Source organism: Psittacula echo, assembly GCF_963264785.1.
Source record: "Psittacula echo genome assembly, chromosome: 4".
Taxonomy (NCBI): Eukaryota; Metazoa; Chordata; class Aves; order Psittaciformes; family Psittacidae; genus Psittacula; species Psittacula echo.
Window position 1 is genome coordinate 37,325,436 of NC_137738.1, and position 18,346 is coordinate 37,343,781.

At 43.5% G+C, this 18,346-nt stretch overlaps 1 protein-coding gene across 1 annotated transcript in view; it reads left to right on the forward strand.

Annotated features, from left to right (window-relative positions):
- The window catches only part of UTRN (utrophin), a 404,863-nt gene that overhangs the window by 19,086 nt on the left and 367,431 nt on the right, over nt 1-18,346 (forward strand). The window contains exon 8 of the mRNA XM_080615656.1: nt 7,883-8,040. Within this exon, the coding sequence (XP_080471782.1) occupies nt 7,883-8,040 (158 nt within the window). The remainder of the gene's footprint in view (nt 1-7,882; nt 8,041-18,346) is intronic.

Consider the following 18,346-nt stretch of genomic DNA (forward strand, 5'->3'; position numbering starts at 1 on the left):
TAACTAAAGTCTTTGGTGGCTATAAAACTTGGTAATTGATTCTGTATTCTAATAGGAGCTATTCATTTGCTCAGAATTAAAAATGTAGATACACATAAGCTTCATAACTAATGTTATCATTGTGACTTTGTTTTAGTTAAAAGCCAAAATCCTTGTCATTTCTAGGAAATAAAACCCCAATTAAAAGTTATTTAGGATTTCAGCACATAAAAACACTCTACATGCTTTGTAAAACAGGTGGCTAATGGTAATCTTGTAAGCCCAGTGATGCTTTCTAAAGGGTCTAAGGGCACACTCGTGATGACAGGTATGGCAAAACCTGGTCAAGCCTTCTCCTGGCCGTAGGCTATCTGTCTCTGGTTAGAAGCTGAATATGTGAGGGTTTGCTCAGGACAGAGAGTGTGCTGCTATGCAGCTTCTGGATTGCAGCTGTCTTGCAGCTGGAGAGATCAATGCCAAAGCATTTCAAGCCTGGCCCCTGTCTCAGCCTTGGTAACAACCCATGTCCACGTGTCATCTGGGGAGGCAAAAAACTCCACAAGCTGCCAAGTCTAGACTATGGGGGAGTTTAATCAGATGGAAAGTGTTTCCTGGTTGGGAAAATGGGACACGCCGTCCACAGCACAGGTTTCTGCTGGTCTGCTGGTGCTTTTGGTGTCTCAGGGGGTGCCATTATCCCAGTAAAGATGTTAATGAATAGTGTTTTCCAGCAGAGAGGGATTTTATTAACAATTGTGCAATCTTGTATGTAAAACCTTGAATTCTATTTCTAATTAGGGAACTTCTGAAGGGGTCAAGTACAAAGCATCCACATTGATCATTTAACAAGAAATGGCAAAGAAACAGTGACATGTACCTAATTGTTTGATCTAAAGTGAGGCAAATAAATGTAAAATATAATGATGGTTTGTGAAAAATTGTGAGGTGTTTTGTTCGTTTGTTTTTTTAATTTCTGATTTGGTTTGTGTTCATTCCATATTGGGAGCATTCACAGAGTACTAAGGAGATACTTTTAATTTTAGTAAGACAAAACTGCATCTTCTCCCACTGCCTACCCTTAAAATGAATACTTACAAAGAAACACCCTTTCAACTGGGAACTATTTTTATACAGTAGTGAGCGCTGTCATTTTTCAAGTGTTTCCAAATTGTTTTTGTCTAACTACTGTATAATTTCACCCAATAAATAATGTCCATATGATGGAAGATGTTATTTTTTTTCCCTACTGTATAGAGTAAACCAAGTTACTAAAACCAGCCAAGTTACCCAACTTTATATATTGTGTTAACACAGGAATCCTGTTCCCTATTCTAACCACTAACTGATAAACTTGCTGATGAAGTATACTTATTCTATAATTGTACAAGCATTAGGTATTTATGTGTCTAGCCACAAACCTATGCCAATGTATAGCATATCAGCTTTTCAAATGAGAATGGAACAGCACTGAAAAATAGCTATGAGTGAAAGAAAGATACAGAAAGACTGAAATAAACAGAAACAGAAAACAAGTTGTACTAGGAGTGACTTTGACTAGCAACTTACGGCTGCCCTTGCAGAGGATTGCCTCGCGGTGTTGGCCACAAGTTCATATATTCAGAGGTATTTCTGTTGTTGATGGTTTTCTTCTTTCCAGTCGTCTTTGCTGCAGTTAAGAGAGTTATGTTGAGAGGGTAAATTGATTAGTATAATTGCTCATTAATGCACTCTTATTTAATGTACTTTTAGAGGTTATATTCTTCAGAATGATGCTAAATTATGGTGGCTTCAATTAATGTAACTGCAGCCAAAGGGATGTCAGCATTTCTATTAATACAGTTCAATTTTCTGGGGTTTTATAATGAAGCTATAAAAAACCACTGAAACTTAAGATACACAGTTTTCATGTATTTTATGCACATAATAGTCCCTTGATTTTGATCTAATCAATAGGTATATCGAACCTAATGAGACAAAAATAGTGGAAGAAACCTACTGAAGATACAGATGTCCCTGTCTATGGCAGAGCTGTTGTATCTAAGTGATTTTAAGGTCCTTTACAACCCTAACTATGAGTCTGTGATTCTATCCCAATTTGTAGAAATGGAGGTACACTAAAGGGAATACACTGCTTTCTCTTTAGGTTAAACAGAAAGAGAAGGACAGAGAATGATAATGCAGGAGCAGTCAGGTGGACCTGTGGCAGTGCAGGAGATGGGCATTTTGCTCGGAGAGTATCTTGCACCCTAGGTCACGTGTTTATCATGATTGCCCCAGTCTGCCCCTCTTGTTTTCTGCACCTGGTGGCCCTTAATTCTGTGTGGCAAAACAGCCTTGAGTTTCTTAAGATGTGTTACAGTCCCTTCCACAACAGGGCTTTAATTCTTGGGGGAGCTCGGAAGGAGCATGCACACAAAGGCAGCTGAGCTTGGAATAAAAATAAGCAATCTAACATTAAAATCACATCCCAACCTAAGTAGCTTGAGGGTAGAAAATACTGTGTCCCCGTCCCCCTTTAAAAATTGTGCTAGGGCTGATTTTGAATATTTTTGTATAATGTAATTAGTTAACAACAAAGATAATTCCAAAGCACTTAGATTTCAGCAAAGAAAGGAAAATGAACAAGCTAAATATGTCTGACTAGTGTACTGAAGCCTTTCAAAGGTGCTGCCAAAGAAGTTGTAGATAAACCCGACCCAAGCTTTTAGAGAAATGTAGTCATTTTGCTCACAAGAGGAACATACAGAGAGAAAATGTTCATTTAATATGTCTCTTTACATATTTTCTCCTCGGATTAGAGATAATGAAAATAGTAAAGGGCTTGCAGTGCCTGGTTAGTACAGTACATTGGCACCAAAGCACCAAGGAGCTGCTACTTGAATTCAGATGCAATTTCTGCAGGAAAAAACCTCACGTGTCTGCTGCGTAATGGCCTGCCCAATCTGTTAACTGCGAGTAACAACATGATGGGCTATGTGGAAAGGAGAAATAAAGATACTCTACTTGCAAAGTATCCATTTGGTATCTCATGTCATCTTGAATATGGAATGGTTTCTGAAATCATGACAAAACATTGATGAATGGTCACATGCATTATTATAGCAGTCAATCTCAAGGTAATGAGATACATGAAACTTCTAGTTATATTGTAATCCTATCAACTATGAGTGCATTCTAAAAACAGAAATGCTAAGAACAAAGAAAAGACAAGGAGACAAAGTAAGGTGAGCTCAGAGCCTCACAACAGCATTGTTTTCATGTACTAAGGAATAAAGTATTTATCTACTAAGGTCAAAGCTCAAGGGCTCTACATCTACTCAGTCCATTTCTTCACTGCTTCTTTTTCTGTATTCCCCTTGTCCTTCCTTTCTTAACGTTACCTAAGGGGTTCATGGACTTTTCCTTTCCTAATTTATTCTGCATTACACAGAAAGGTAAAGTGTGCACCACATTCCACATGACATTAATGGTTTGCAGCAATCAAGATACTCGTAGATGAATGTAGGTTTTAGAAGTACAACCATGTGGGGACTTCGTTGTTTGACTTTAAAATTGTGCTAGTCATTATTGTCTCATTCTGTCAACCGCTGGGGTACAAAATTAGAGAGACCTATAGCATACACATGCACAGAATATTGAAGAGTAGGATGGGGTTTTCCCCTGATGGACTTGTGCCGAAAGACTCAGATATAAAAATTACAGCTCTTACATTGAGAAGCCTACAGTCTAAATAACTAGCTTGGAAAACTCAGGCTTTGATCAGCAGCTGAGTGAAGACGGCTCTGGAGAGGGGCATGTTTGAAACATACCAGGGAAAGAATTCTTCTGCTTCCCTGAGGTAGTGTGCACTCTTTTTATTCTATCACTCTTCTGCTGATGCAGTTCAAAGAAGATAATGATGTTACTTCTGTCTAAAACAGGAAAAAAAAAAAAAAAGAAAAAGAGGAAAAAAGTAAAAAAAAAGAGAAAAAAGGAAATGCCATCAGGTTAAACTGAAATATGTTTCTTTTTGGGAAATAATTCGTAGGTGCTTTTGCAGCAAGATTATAAAATCAGGACCTTGGGATTACACAGGGAGATTTGAAATGCGATATACCAGCTCTCTGCTCCTGTTTATCAGCTTGACTGCAGCTTTTAGCGATCAAAGTTATTGCTACCCGATAGCGGTCTTGTGTAACCTCTGTAATGACTAATCCTCTCAGTACAGCTTACGAAAGAAAGGGCTTTCTTTTCCACTTAGCATTTCCTTGCATCAGGCAAGCCAATGTGGTGATTTTGGATCCCTGGGCCCCGCATTGCTGCGAGATACCCAGCAGTGAGAAATTATGATTTTTTTCTGAACTGACTCTTGAGCAGCATGGGGTTACATGGGTCAGCACATCTCTTGTCCTGTTTATGGAAGACCTGTATGAAAAGCAGCTAGGTTACATTTGGAATCTGGGCTTCCTGCATTGGGGTGTGTTTTTGCTGACTGGGCATTGAAAATCCAGCATGCAGAGGGGACACGTGGGCAGAGAATCATGTTCATCCAAAGAGCAGCAAGGCAGAAGATAATGAACAAGCGGTGCTTCTCTAACCACAAACGCTGTTTCATAGTACAGGTGTCATCGTAATGTAAACAAAGAGGCATAAACACAGACTGTATCTTTCCAACACTACCAGCCTGCCACTCAGCACTGCCTTACACTAATGGGTATTGACACTGGTGGTTTCATAGAATGGTTTGGATTGGAAGGGACCTTCAAAGGCCATCTAGTCCACCCTCCTCTGCAATGAGCAGGGACATCTGCCACTAGATCAGGTTGCTCCAAGCCCCATCTGACCTGACCTTGAGCTTTCCAGGGATGGGACATCTCTTTGGGCAACTTGTTCCAGTGTTTCAGCACTGTCATGGCAAAAAATGTCTTCCTTGTAGCTAGCCTGAATCTAGCCTCCTTTAGTGTAAAAGTGTGAGCCCTTGTCCTATTGCTACAGGCCCTATTCAGAAGTCTGTCCGCATTCTTCTTTTAAGCCCCCTTTAGGTACTAGAAGGCTGCTATAAGGTTTCCTGGAGCTTTCTCTTCTTCAGGCTGAACAAGCCCAACTCTCTCAGCCTGTCCTCATGGGAGAGGTTTGATGGTGTTTGTCATCCATGATCTGCGATTCTCAACAGATTCACATCTTCAGCCACCACAACACTTTGCTTGCTTTATTATTATCTCTTTGCAAGTAAGAACCATTTAGACATCATGCAGGGGTTTGAATTAAGCAGATCAAGGATGAATTAACTAATTTGCATGGAATCACCCAGGAAACCTATTGAATGATCAGAACTTGGCACCTTCATCTTCAGGGCTTCTCTGAGGTGCAAAAATGTAGTGCACTGTCTGCGAGGCCTTCCATCCTGGGATGCAGAACAGTAAGACCCAGTCCCTGTTACACAAGTACTGCATAGATTAAAGTTGAGGAAAAATGTTAAATGCAGTTAAAATTATGATAACAACAATTTACAGGTAGCCTGTTTTTTTCTTGAGAAATCTTTTCTTTCCTTGGGGGAAATAGTGAAGTATGGGTAAATATAAAGGTTAGCTTGGTCTAAAATACACATAATTGTTGTTTATTATTGCTGTTTGTAGTATCTTGTAAACTCATGAGCTGTATACTAGTAAGAAAAGATACTTCTGAAAACAAATCTTCCTCATTTTAATGCTGCCAGCTTCTGTTTTTCTGGAGATACAAAATAAGTATGTTGCCAAGCCTGGGCTCCCTTCTTTCTTCTAGCTAATAAATTCTGAACCTTCTTTTCTGCAGACTGCTGGCCGGTATCTGGTTTTGTTATTAAGGCAGTGAGGCACTCAATGCTGGCAGTGCACCTAACTTTGGAAGCATTTTGGGCCAGACTGCTGAGGCCTGGTAGGTAACACTGAGGAATTACTGAGCTGCAGTGTCTGATAGCCCAGAAACTTCAAATTGATGCCACCACGATAAATACAGGCCATGTGCTCAGCAGCCTTACAGTGCAGGTGAGTACAGACTACTTGCCTGAGAAAACAGGAGTACGTTCATTCCCAGATTGCAAATGCAGCAATAAATTAATTAGTGTGAGTTAAATATTTTGTTAATGTGTGTGCCTGTTCATACACAGAAACTGACGAGACACCCAGCACAGCACACTTTTACTGACCCGTGCTGTTCCATCCTTTCCAGCATTGAAGTTCCCCTGGGGATGGGGGCCATCAATGACCCCCTGAGGTGGGGCTGGGGTACTGGGCCAAAGTAGGAGAGTTTTAGGAGAGCTATTTCCTGCTGTTAATCACAGAACAGTTTGGGTTGGAAAAGACCTTAAAGCTCATCCAGTTCCAACCAGCCTGCCATGGCAGGGACACCTTCCACTAGACCAGCCTGTCGACCAACCCGGCCTTGAACACTTCCAGGGATGGCGCATTCACAGCTTCTCTCGCCAGCCTGTGCCAGTGCCTCACCGCTCTGAACGTCCTGAGCGCCCCCCACACCTTGTCACGCCCCCTTGCCGTGCCACTTCGGAGTTAATGAGAAGCGACGGGGCGACCGAGCAGCGGAGCGCGGCGGTGCAGTGCCGTGCTGTGCCGTGCCCTGCCCACCGTGCGCTTCATTTCGAAGCGCTGCTCGACCGCGCTTATGCGCGTGAGGATAAAGGAAGGAGAGGAGAGGCGGGAGCGCACAGGTGAGGCCGGGAGGGCCCGAGGGGCGGAGCACAGCCGAGCGGAGCGGAGCGGAGCACCGCCACACTCACCGCACCGGGCAGCGCCGCCGCTCTCCCGGACGCGGCCCCGCCTTGCTCCGCCCTCTCGGCCCCGTCCCGCCCCGTCCCGGCCGGGGCCTCCCGCCCCCTCGGCGAAGGGGCAGCTCGGAGCTGGCCCGGCTGACAAAGGGGGCGCCGGGGCCGAGGGCGGCGCCGGGTGGGGAGGGGCGGGGAACGGGCAGAAGGAGGAGGGAAAGGCCGGGCAGCGGCTCGCACGGAAAGTTGTGGGTCTCCCAGCGCAGCTCCGCGGGAGCTACCGCTGCCGGCCCGGGCCGTGGGGAAGCGGGGCCGCCTCCAGCCGCCGTGTCCGAGGGGTGAGTGGCGGCGGTGCTGGGCTGCTGCCGGCGGTCCCCCAGCGCCCCTGGGAGCAGGGAGGGGCGGGGGGGGAAAGTTTGTTCCCCAGCTCCTGGCCGGTAAAGGGGGGCCGGAGCGCAACGCCCGCGCTGGGCGCACCTGCGGGCGGGGCGGGGGTGCCGGGGCGGGACCGGGCGCTGCGGGGAGCTGGGGTGAGGGGCGGCCCCGCTGCGGGGGTGCCAGGAGCCGCGCACCCCCCGGGTTCGGAGGTGCCGGCACGCCCGGGTCAAAATCCCCGCCGGGGGAGTGGGGACCGCGGCTCTGCGGGGGGCCGGGGAGCTGCGGGGCCGTGTGCGGGGCCCGTCCCTCGGGATCGCCTCCCCGCGCCCCGCACGGGGCTTCGTGGCTTCTCCCGCACGTGTCTCTGGGTCCCCGGGCCGGCCGGAGGGGCATGGCGGCCCCTTGTCCCCCGGCGGTAGCGGGGATCCCCAGCTTTGCCACCCCGCTCAAGTGGGGGTGTCGTGCTTGGTGCCCGCTGAGTGGTGAGGGTGTCACCTCCCGGGCTGTGTCCTGCCCCTCGGGGTTGTACGGATGGGCACGAAGTGCCCTATCACCCAGGGGTGGCCGAGGCTTCACCTTCATGGCTAGGGAACAAAGTGGCCCACAGCACCTCTCTATGCCTTCTTATTCTTTAAGTCCCACACGGCATCCCTCTACAGGGGCATGCACAGGAAGCAGCCGCTTGGCCACTAGCCAGTTGTCCAGCTGGTCCGTGGCTGCGCTTCCCATGTGGAGTCACGCCTGGTGTAGCCCATGGGGTTACGGTGTCTCTCTGTCCCTGTCTTGTAGGTGCTGGGCTGAGACCCTCCATGGGAACCCTCTCCTGACAGTTTTAGGCTGCGTCCGTGGCGTACCCCAGCCCATGAGCATGGCCCGTGTCTCCGACCAGGAGGAGGGACCTAATGGGGGACATAGCGAGTTCAGCGATATCATAAAGTCCCGATCAGGTAAGCTGTGGAGAAAAACACTGTTTTGCCTTTTTCTCCTCTCTGCGTAGCTTCTTCCATCAGCTTGCGTTTTTAAACAGCTTCTCCAAATGTTTTTCTGTCTGTATATTGGTAGTACAGTGAGTGACTGAAGCTGTTTGTGCAGCTGTCCTACAATTAAGTAATAGTAATTGTAGATCTCTCTTTTCTTTTTTGGACAGTGTTAGTCAAGTCTGTTTGTTTGGGATCCACCTCCTGCATTATAATTACCTCACTTTTGTAAATAACCACGCGCTTAAAGTGCTCTTATGCAACCTAAAGTTGGCAGCTTTTGTGTTTATTCTCAAGCGCTGAAAATGGCAACTGTGGCCGCAATACTGTACCTCCTAAAAGTGCATATTGCGGTAGTACTCGTGCAGTAAATTAACGTGCTTCCTCCTTAATGTAAAACAGTTGTCTAAGGCTACTCACTCAGGCATTTCCTCTAGCAAAATGTTCATGTAACGGAGCTGAAGGTTATTGGAAAAACATGGGGGGTGCTTTTGTTTGTTGTATATTTGAGTCTTCAGAGGCTCAGACGGATGCTGGGGTGGGTGAGGAGGTACCCTCATTTTAGCACTTCGGAGGGCAGAAGTGAGTTGTTTAAACCTTGATTGAAATTTGTGCTGCATCAAGAGACTGGATGCTTGCTTCTTTAGCCTCAAAGGCTCTTTTTTCTCTCTTCAATGCAAAGTGCTCCTACTGTCAGAAGATTTTCCTTCAGTACTGGAAGCCTAACTGTGTTTTTTTTTTGAATGTTCCATACATTAAGAACTGTAGCTCTTCAGTTGGTGGTGATCTGATATGTCATATTAAGTGGGACGTGGGTTTGAATCTGGACCCCACTGGTGTATGAATAGCTTGTTTCTTAGACCTCCTCTTTTTGAGGCAGTCTTCTTCTCAACTTCTGGAAGTGCAGTTTATGAAACAGAAATTCTTGTGGTTTTCCATCTTGAATTCTGTAGTGCTGGTTTACATTTACTGCTGTTATTTTGAAACCTTTGGACATAACTTTACTTGATTGTAAGTGTATAGTCAGCACCTCTGAGGGCTTCAAGTTTTGGGGTGGCTTGCAGACAGCTTGTATGCCTGTATGTACCTAAGTACTACAGTTCTATAGGATGTCTGAGGACACATGGCTGTATTTGAGGTTTTCCTTGGATGAACAAATTGTACAGTAAGTTCTGTTGTTTTGGTTAGGGCAGACGATTGTAAATCTCCCGTTACAGCCCCTTTAACTTTCTTCTTCTCTGTTAATGAGAAAATGATGTACGTTCTAATACTCCCAAGGCTAAAAGACTTGCACATTGAATTAAAAATGGCATATGAAGATTGATCTTAAATAATTCATCTCTTCTAAATAATACTCTGGTTTGGATCTGGATGTTCCATTCCCTATGAGTAAACCTGTGGGAGGGATTTCTTAATGAAAGGGCTGAGGTTTCCTGAAGTATAGATGGCAGCAAATTAAAGGCTAGTTGGGAAAAATATTATAAGCTAGTCTTCCATTTTTCCTAGATATCTGGAAAAAAGAACACTGATTTTGATAGAAAGGAAAACTGTTTTATTTTTATTTCTTTTTTTTTTTTTTTTTTCCTTGGGAAGACTTTTCCAGCACGGGATGTTCCTTAGAGTGTGACTGGAGTACAGTAGAAGTGTGATTACCTTATAACATACTCATACTTGGGGTAGCTAGGGGTCTGTTTGGGTTTTGAGGCTCTGGATAGCAGAACCAGGCTAGGTTTAGGATCTACACTTCCTTTCTTTTGTCATTAAAAATGGGCTGTTGTTCTGTTTCTTGCTACTCTATGCATTTAGTACCTGTGATTTGGGAATTCTCTAACACTTTGATTAAAGACAGCATGCAAATGCACATTTAATATTCTCATTTTTAAGTAAGATACAAACCCCACTTCTAGTGATTTAATATGTCATAATATTAACATGTGTCATAATGTTTTTTGAGTGCATATTATTCCTTATCATTTTTAAATAAGAACACTGAAATAGAGTTGACTGTATTGTTGTAAATGAATAAAGAGAGAGATGTGTAGTGTCCTCTGTAAAGATCACTTTCCCCTTTCTGTGCTCTCCTGGGCAATTGTCTGTGCCCTTTTCAACACGTTCTTCATCTTTTTGGGACAGATCACAAAGCTGTCAGGATATTGTGGCTATTTAAAAACATTCATCTTCTGAAAGTGATGGTTAAGATTCATGACTGAATCTTGTATTTTGTTGTTACTTGGAAGGAATTTCGCTTTTGGAGGTCAGGCCTTGAGGAAGAGTGGCACTAGGAAAAATGTATCCAAATATTTGGATACAAATGTAAACTTTAGTCACTAGCAGCCTGTGAAACTGAGTATGTTATCTTTTTTTGTGGTCATTGCTTTGGAAAACTGGAAAGCACCTAAAAAGCCATAAAAGTGACACTGTTAATACAGTGATTGGTTATTGAAAACTTGAGCTTTGATCTAAAGTTACTCTTTCAAGACTGTAATAAAACATACAAAGTTTCACGTCTGCTCAGGGTAGTGTGGTGCACATCCATGCCTGTTTTTATGAGCAGAACAAGCTATGTAACTTACTCATGATGACCTGTAACCTGTTGTAACCTTATCTAGGTGTTCCTGCTCTGGCAGGGGGATTGGACTAGATGATCTTTTGAGGTCCCTTCAAATCTCTAACATACTGTGATACTGTGTGATACTGTAATTGGGAAGCTACCAGCACACCATGTGAAGGATGTAGGAAAACTGCCAAAAGTCATATATTTTTCATAGAGCAGTCAAAATCACTTAACAGTGCATTGGATTTCTGTTTGTTGCTTGTACAGTAAAACCCCACCAAACCCCAAATGTGTGTGTGTCACAGGATTTCACAGATCGGGGGGGAAGAAGTAATTTTGTAAGTTTTCAATTCATCCTTTAGGGAGTTCAGACTGAGAGGATGAAGGATAAAACACTTTGAACAGAAATCCCCAGGTATTATTGATTATGTTGGAAATACCTTTACCTTGAGCAGTCAGCAAGAAAACTTTCTGTGGATGTGCCATATCTTGTAGCTGTTCTAAGCAATAAATGCTTGATTTTTTTCAAAGCCAGACAGTCGTGTGTATGTGTGTCCAGTAATACCGGGTTTGTGACTTGTGGTACTGAAAAAAGAAAGACTTATTTCTGTTGTCCAATTAGCATTTCCTATTTTCCTACTTTGGATGTGGCTCTTCTTTGATTAGATAGTTTGCTAGCACTGATCTACATGTAGCTACAAGTTATTTTTGAAGATCCATCTTCTGCACTTAGAATAGAATATGATGGTGACCCAAGCTGCCTTTAAAATAACTTTTGGCCTTGGTAATTATAAGGGAGGCTGCCTTATGTTCGCAGAAGAGCTAAGTGCCTCCATTCCTCCTGCAGCAGTGGTGGATGCTGATGGCTCCAAGTGTCTGATGTTTAAAGGGTAGGATTACTTGTTCTTGAGCAGTTATGTTGGGATTATATATTTATAATTAGCATTTATTTAGCATTATTAGCCTATATGTCTGTATGATTGCTTGCTGTGGAAAAGTGGTTTTCAGTTTTTTACTTCCCTAAAGTATGAAGTAATATATATGGAGCTGATTTATATCTTCGAAAAGCATCTTGTGCAGATAGGTGAGCTTTTCTTGTTGCAGTAGCTTTCAGGAAGGAATGCAGTGGGATGATTGCCTTACAGTGGTGAAAACAGTGCTGTCATCACTGGGCTTGAAGAACAGATGAGTCTTTGCTATGATTAATTATGGAAAAAAGACAAACTCACTTAAAATCTGTCATGTTAGCTTGGAATGGTAATATATAATTAAACAGTAAGATGTGACAGGAAAAACATTTCTGGAAGATTACTCTACGCCTCTGGTGCATTTTAAGATAAGAGTTCCTGTCTAAATTGAGGGGGACTTAATTCTGCTCATCTACCTTTCATTTTTAATTGCATTAAATATATTTGACTGAAAGACTGCTTTGAGAAATTGCAACTTATTTTTGGAGTTCTTGGGCAAGGCTCGTTCGTAGAATCTCTGCTGTTGTCTCTCTCTCTGTCTGTCCCTATGAAGAACTGCTTGCTTGGCCAGCAGCCCGCTTGCTTCAGGATCTCCCTGCCACACAGTGCCCCATGTTGCCTTTGAAACCAGTTCGTATGGTTGTGCCTCTTGCTGATGGGTCACTACAGGCTGAACATACTGCTTCTCATTTGTCCTTTTGGCTCCATCAGCGTGAAATGACGACCAGAAGTCCTTACAGTTGCAGGCAGATCCTTAGGATTCTGTCGAGCAGGTGCAGAGTTGGCATAGCCAGTTTTGCGTTGCGTGAACTCTTCAAGGATGTATGTGCAGGCAAGGTATGAAAAATAAGTGACAAGTTTGCTGCTCCTCATTTCTAGCCACTAAAATGTCTGTTTTTCAAAACTGAACCTTTAGGTTGCTGTAGCCTGGCTTCTTTCCATCGTTTGTATCGCCTCCTTTTCTTGGGCTGTCTGCTGGGGACAGATTGGATGCTGCAGTGAAGACAGTTCTAGGGTATTGCCTAGCATTTATGAAATGGCAGATATATAAGTACCAGGCTGGTTTCTTCTAGCCTCTTGATTGGTAGGTGAAGAAATAACATATGCTGCTCCATGTGTTTGAAGCACGATTTTGCCTTGGAATAGAAATTCATGCTCCCCAGGGAGGGAAAAAAAAAAAAAAAAAAAAAAGAAAAGAGCCAAACCATAAAAGCAGCCCATTGATTTGCGTGTGCTCTGCCAGGAAATGAGGGTATAACCCTGGGCAAGAGCTGCTATGTGAGGCACTGCATGTAGTGTCTTAAGTATTTCTAAAGAGGTCTGAAAGCTGGGCTGCGGAGAGGCAGCTGCAGGTGGTGTGAGACTCTCCATGGATGAAGATCCCATGGAGAAGGGGTGCCTAGGTGAGGGGCAGATCAGTAGCAATGGGAAGTTCCTGGCTCCACCTACCCCAGCGTTCTTTAAAGCTCATCTCCTCCTCTTAGCCCTTGAGTCTGGGAGAAGGCAGACTCTCATACATTATAGCAAAAATATTTGCATGTGCAAAGAAATTCTCCAATTTCACTGCATTGGGCAGCTTAGCAGAGAATTAGCTATGCTGTTGTAACACCTCTCGGTAACTGCTCCTAATCTGCCTCCTTGTCTTGACTATTCCTCCTAGCAGAATCAGTTGTCTATGGTGTGTGCTTTTGTGAGCAGGGAAGAGTAGTGCAGTATTATTATTAAACTCTTTCAAATGTGAGTGAAGTGAGGTGATGGGCTGGATGTGGGTGTGGAAAGGCAAGGGGGAAGAGCACGTGGGCTTGAGATGAACTGATGTTGCTTCAGGCCAGTATAGCTGCTCCACAGGTAGCAGCAATGGACTGCTGTGCTTAGAGCATGCATGGTCTGCTTTTCATGTGTTGTACAGTATCCCTCCTTCAAAGGAAAATGCACAATTAGAAGAGTGCAGCTGTTCCCACCCATCCTAGGAGCTGAGATGCTCTTAGCGCGAAGCTGGGGAGAGCTGCATTTATTTGGATGCCTTAATAACAGTCTGAAGAATGAATAACAGGGTTTAAACATAGTGAGGTGGGAGGGAGCAGTTGTGTTGGCTGACTTTTTATTGTGCTGGTGAAAGAATAAGTTTTAGGGCTCCATACTTTGTCAGAAGTCTGTTTCACATCTTTCCCCCCCTCCCCCAGTGTGTTTCTGGAATGGAATGGGGAAGCAAGCTGAGCTGTAATTTCAGAAAGTGACAGTATATCCTCAGAAGAAAGCTGGGAGTTTTAAAGGTAGCAACAAAAATAACAGGCTAAGAAAATAGAAGAGCCCTCTGGCTTCTGTAGGTTTGATAGAAGACAGTGATACAGCTCTTGCAAGCCATAGTTTTGGGAATGAGGCAAGAAACTACTGACTTGAAAATATACACAGCTGCAAAGTCAGCGAAACATCTGCCATCAAGAAGGAGTCATCGGAAACTGCCATTTATTTATTTATTTATTAGGATATTATGTCTTTGAGCCTCTTATTTGAAAGGACATCTGTACCACCTGACACTGTCTGTGGAGAGAGTGGAAAAAAAACTTACTTTGATTATTGGATGTGAGTTGGGCTCAGGCCTAAGTGGAACAAAAAGCCCAAACCAAACCTGAACCAAAATACAAACGCTTGTAGTTAAATTTTAGTCGCTTATTTGTGGGACCAGTGGGCTGGTGCTGGTACAGAGTCACTGGCTATGACTCCAGGTGCACATCCAAGCAGCCAGGAGGTTCTGACATGGCTGTAGATGGTGCCTGTGCAGGCTGGGCTGGGCACTGGCTGTCATTGGGAGGCTGCTGGGACGTGGTTGGCTGTAACAGGGAGGATGCGGGTAGTTACAATTCCTTCTGCCTGTGTGTGTTATGGGCTGCGTCTTCCCTCTGACTGTCTGGCCAGCTCTGGAGGTGAGCCTCAGCAATCAACAGTGAGCCTTGGTTAGTGGGGACCCATCTACAACCATGGCAGTGACCTTCTTCTGAAGGTTTCTTATGCACAGAAACCTGTTCACTCTTTGATAAATTGCATTTTTAGATGCTCATTCATCTGTTGAGTGCATGGGACAGATGCATTAAACATGTTGAGGTGCTGGAGAGGAATAACTTGACCATTGCCTAGCTTCACTGGGAGTTCTCTTGTAATGAGGCAGTTCCAGTGCTGGAGAAGCATTCCCAAGCAGCCTAGCCTTTTTCAGATTTGGGTTCTCCTGATGGGTGAAGAGCTGCAGAGTCTTTAGCTGGTGGGAGATGTGTTGACTGCATGTTTCAGTCAAAGACCAACTTCTGTCTCAGAAACACTACTTACATGCTGCTAGGAAAAATATGGCTACCTGACAGATAAGATACGTATCCTGAAGGTTATTTTGCTAATCAATACAGGGATTGTGCAACAATACTTTTAAGCATAAATTATTGGTAATGAAGGTCATTTCAACACTTTTTCCCCTCACCTTGTGGAAACCCAGGAGGACCCACCATTCAAAACCTCTTTAGAGACTTTGTAGAGGAATTAGAAAACATAGAAGGACACTCACTGGTTTATGCATTTAGTTGTGGAGAAACATGCACTTAAACTGTGAAAGAACATGCTTTGATGGATCTATGTAATTCATTCCACAAATAACTTCAGTTAGTTCCTTTGTACTCTTCTTTTACTGCCTAGCATCAAATGTGAGTTTTGCTCCCCTCTTAATTTAGGTCATGGCAGAGGACCAAAGGTGGAATATGCTCCTAAAATGTTATGTTACAAATTATTGATCAGAGAAGAGTGGTGTGGTGGAGATGTTCTGAAGTGTTTTTCTAGGTTTTATAGTTGTTGTTAATTTACCACACTGTCCTGGATGAGCAAAGAAGAGTAGTCTGTGCCTGAATAACAAATGGAGATTTATTCAAACATTTTATGGGAGCTTGCTGGGAATTGTGAAACCTTTTGGTTTCTATGCTATTTTAATAGCTATATTATAAAACATGATTGTATTAAGAGAAGAGAATAAATAAAGTAGTATTTCAATGCCAACAGACCTTTCTATTCCCTCTTTCTAGGTTTTCACTTCTGTTACAACTTTATAGTGCTGACCAGCTACGGTCAGCATAAATCATTCCCAGAGAGAGTTCATTGCTCTCTTTCTGGTTTCTACATGTACATCTTGTTCTTGGATGAAGCTTCTTGTGGAAATTCACGGGAACACATTGCGTTAACGCTTGCCTCTTTCTTGAGAAAAGACTTTGTGGAAGTTGAAAGTCTGGTAGTGTCCTTCTGGATATAGTTTTGCTCTCTCTGGGATAGTGGTGCATAATCTCTGCATGCTTTTCCTCTGTGCTCAGGAATTTTTCTCTTGGACTTTGCTGTAGTGACCAATTTAGAGCTTGCTGGTGTGGTTTACTGAGCTTTTTTTTTTTTTTTTTTTAATTAAATCAATTTTTAGCTAGTTTAATACACTTAATTTAGAATACAGTTTATTAAATTTAATCTGAGAGTTATTAAAGGTCACAGTACATGTGAAGTATTCACTCTGGTATTTCTGCTAAAAACGTGTTTAAACACTTCATCATCTGTGCAGAGGAATGGTCTGTTTGATGGAGTGTCAGACTCATCAGTACTTGGGTACTCAGGGGCGGGGATGCCGTTTCTCCCTCATGTACTGAAGATGGGAGCAAGTGCTGCAGGCTGCCGCACATCTCTAGCAGGCTGTGGACCACAAGCCCAGTGGCATCCTTGGGACTTTGTGCTATTGCCTCTAATTGTTTCCTGGGTGCCCCAGGAGAGCACAAAAGGTTTGTTTCTCCCCCATCCTCAACTTGAGCATTATTCATTATTGTTTGAATTCAGGACAAAAGGACACTTAAAGTCACCCAACCCCCTCCCTCACCCCAACCCACTGTCTGGTTTCACTGGATGTTTGAGAATTTATTAAAGCCTTGAAGCATACTTTTGGAAGATTATGTTGCTATCTTGATAGAATAAGTAAAACGTTGACCATTGTATTAATTTGGAAGTGAGTTTTATACTGATGTGCACAACTAGCTGTCCAAAATTGAACAGAAGAAGGGGGAAGGAAGAGTTCAAATGGGGTTGTGCCTATTGTCACAAATGTCATACCACCCTGCGTATTTTTGAAGGCTTTTGAAACCCAATTCAAGTTCATTATTTGCCCTCTGAATGTTGACAAATTCCTTCTTGTTTACAGGAAAAGCAGCATTAAAGGAAAGGAAATTGAAAGCTGTCTCTACTACCCTTAACTTTAGTGAGGTGCTTTACAGTCTCTGCAGGTGCCAGGCTCTTCGCTTGATGTTCTGCACTGCTGCTTCACCAGATTCCTCTTTCCCTCTTTCTTTTGCACCCGGTGAAGAGCAGTAAATGAAAAAGATTGGGCAGAGGTGCAGTTTTAGCAAATGCACCCCAGCTCTTGCAAGAAGCTTCTTGCTTTCATTTAGCAAAATGCCTGGGTGCATCATACCACTGCTGGAAAAACTCTTTATTTCTATTTATGTGTATAGGGAAACTGATGGCATCAGTCTGAGGCATGTTTCCATGGAGGTGCTTTTCTTTTCCCTTTCTGATCCAAAGAAAACTAGGATCAGTTGAGACTTACAGAGCTGTTGAGACACAGAGGTGGAGTGACTGCCGCATCAGCCACAGTGGTGTCTGCTGCTTCTCAGTCCTCCAGCAGAGCCTCTCTATGAATGACACATCTTCGGAGTTCAGAAAAATGCCTTTTTATGCCAAAAGAATTAATGCACTGTCTGCATCTTTCTTATGCATCCATGTGTGCATGGCAGGAGGGATCATGAGAACCTGCTAGGAGGTCTCAGGAATGACTCCGGGGGTCTTTATGTAGACCCTCCTCCAGAGAAGCAAGGCATAAACCTGAGAAAAAACACTAGCTTTAGATTCATTTATTTGCTTTTTTATGAAGCAGCTGTTTAGAAAGGTTTTCATTTAGGCTGTAATGAAGTAAGTGGTTCCTAAAACTTTACGAAACTTGAAGTTAATTAATTCTGTGTAATTTGTATCTTGTTGTTCATGTTTGTTTTAAGAGGGGAAATAATTTCTGTACTAGGTCAATGAAGGCTGTTCGCCTTGCCAGATCTTTCCAATCTAAGAATTTCCTGACTTCTCTGAGGCCTTTTCGTCTACCTGCAATCTGCTGGAGCAGGTTTTCTGTCACTGTATGGTAATAACCTCCTCTTCTCAGCAGGCAGTGTTAAATATTTCACCATTCAGGAGAGATAGTAGCTATTTTGCTTACATAGTGACTAACAGCATTGGGTGTGTTCCTCTCCATGAAGAAAATGCAGAGAAAAAAGCAATCTCCCCTCCTCCCCCCCCAAAATATCCAACCAAACAAAACAATATAAAAACAACAAACCAAACCCCTGAAAACAAACAAGCAGTCTTCCTAATTGAAAATCCTCAGAGCCTCTCTGGTTTAAAAAATCAGTTAATCTTGAGCAGAGCACACATGTGGTTTGGTGTGATAAAGCTCTTTGTGTGTCATAGGGTGCCATATCTATAAAGAAAGGAAGTTGCATTCATTCAAACAGTTTTGCTTCCTTACATAAGAGAAATGCAATGGGAGGAAAGAACAGTAGCTGGTCTCATGAAATGGGATGCTTTTGGGGGGTGATTACCCCTTGATGGCTAGTTTGGGAGTCATACTGCCTTTTGGAGAAATAGTCAAGTTAAAGCCAGGTGTGCAGTGGGGAAGGTGAGATCCTGTGGTCTGGCGTGTCTGAGG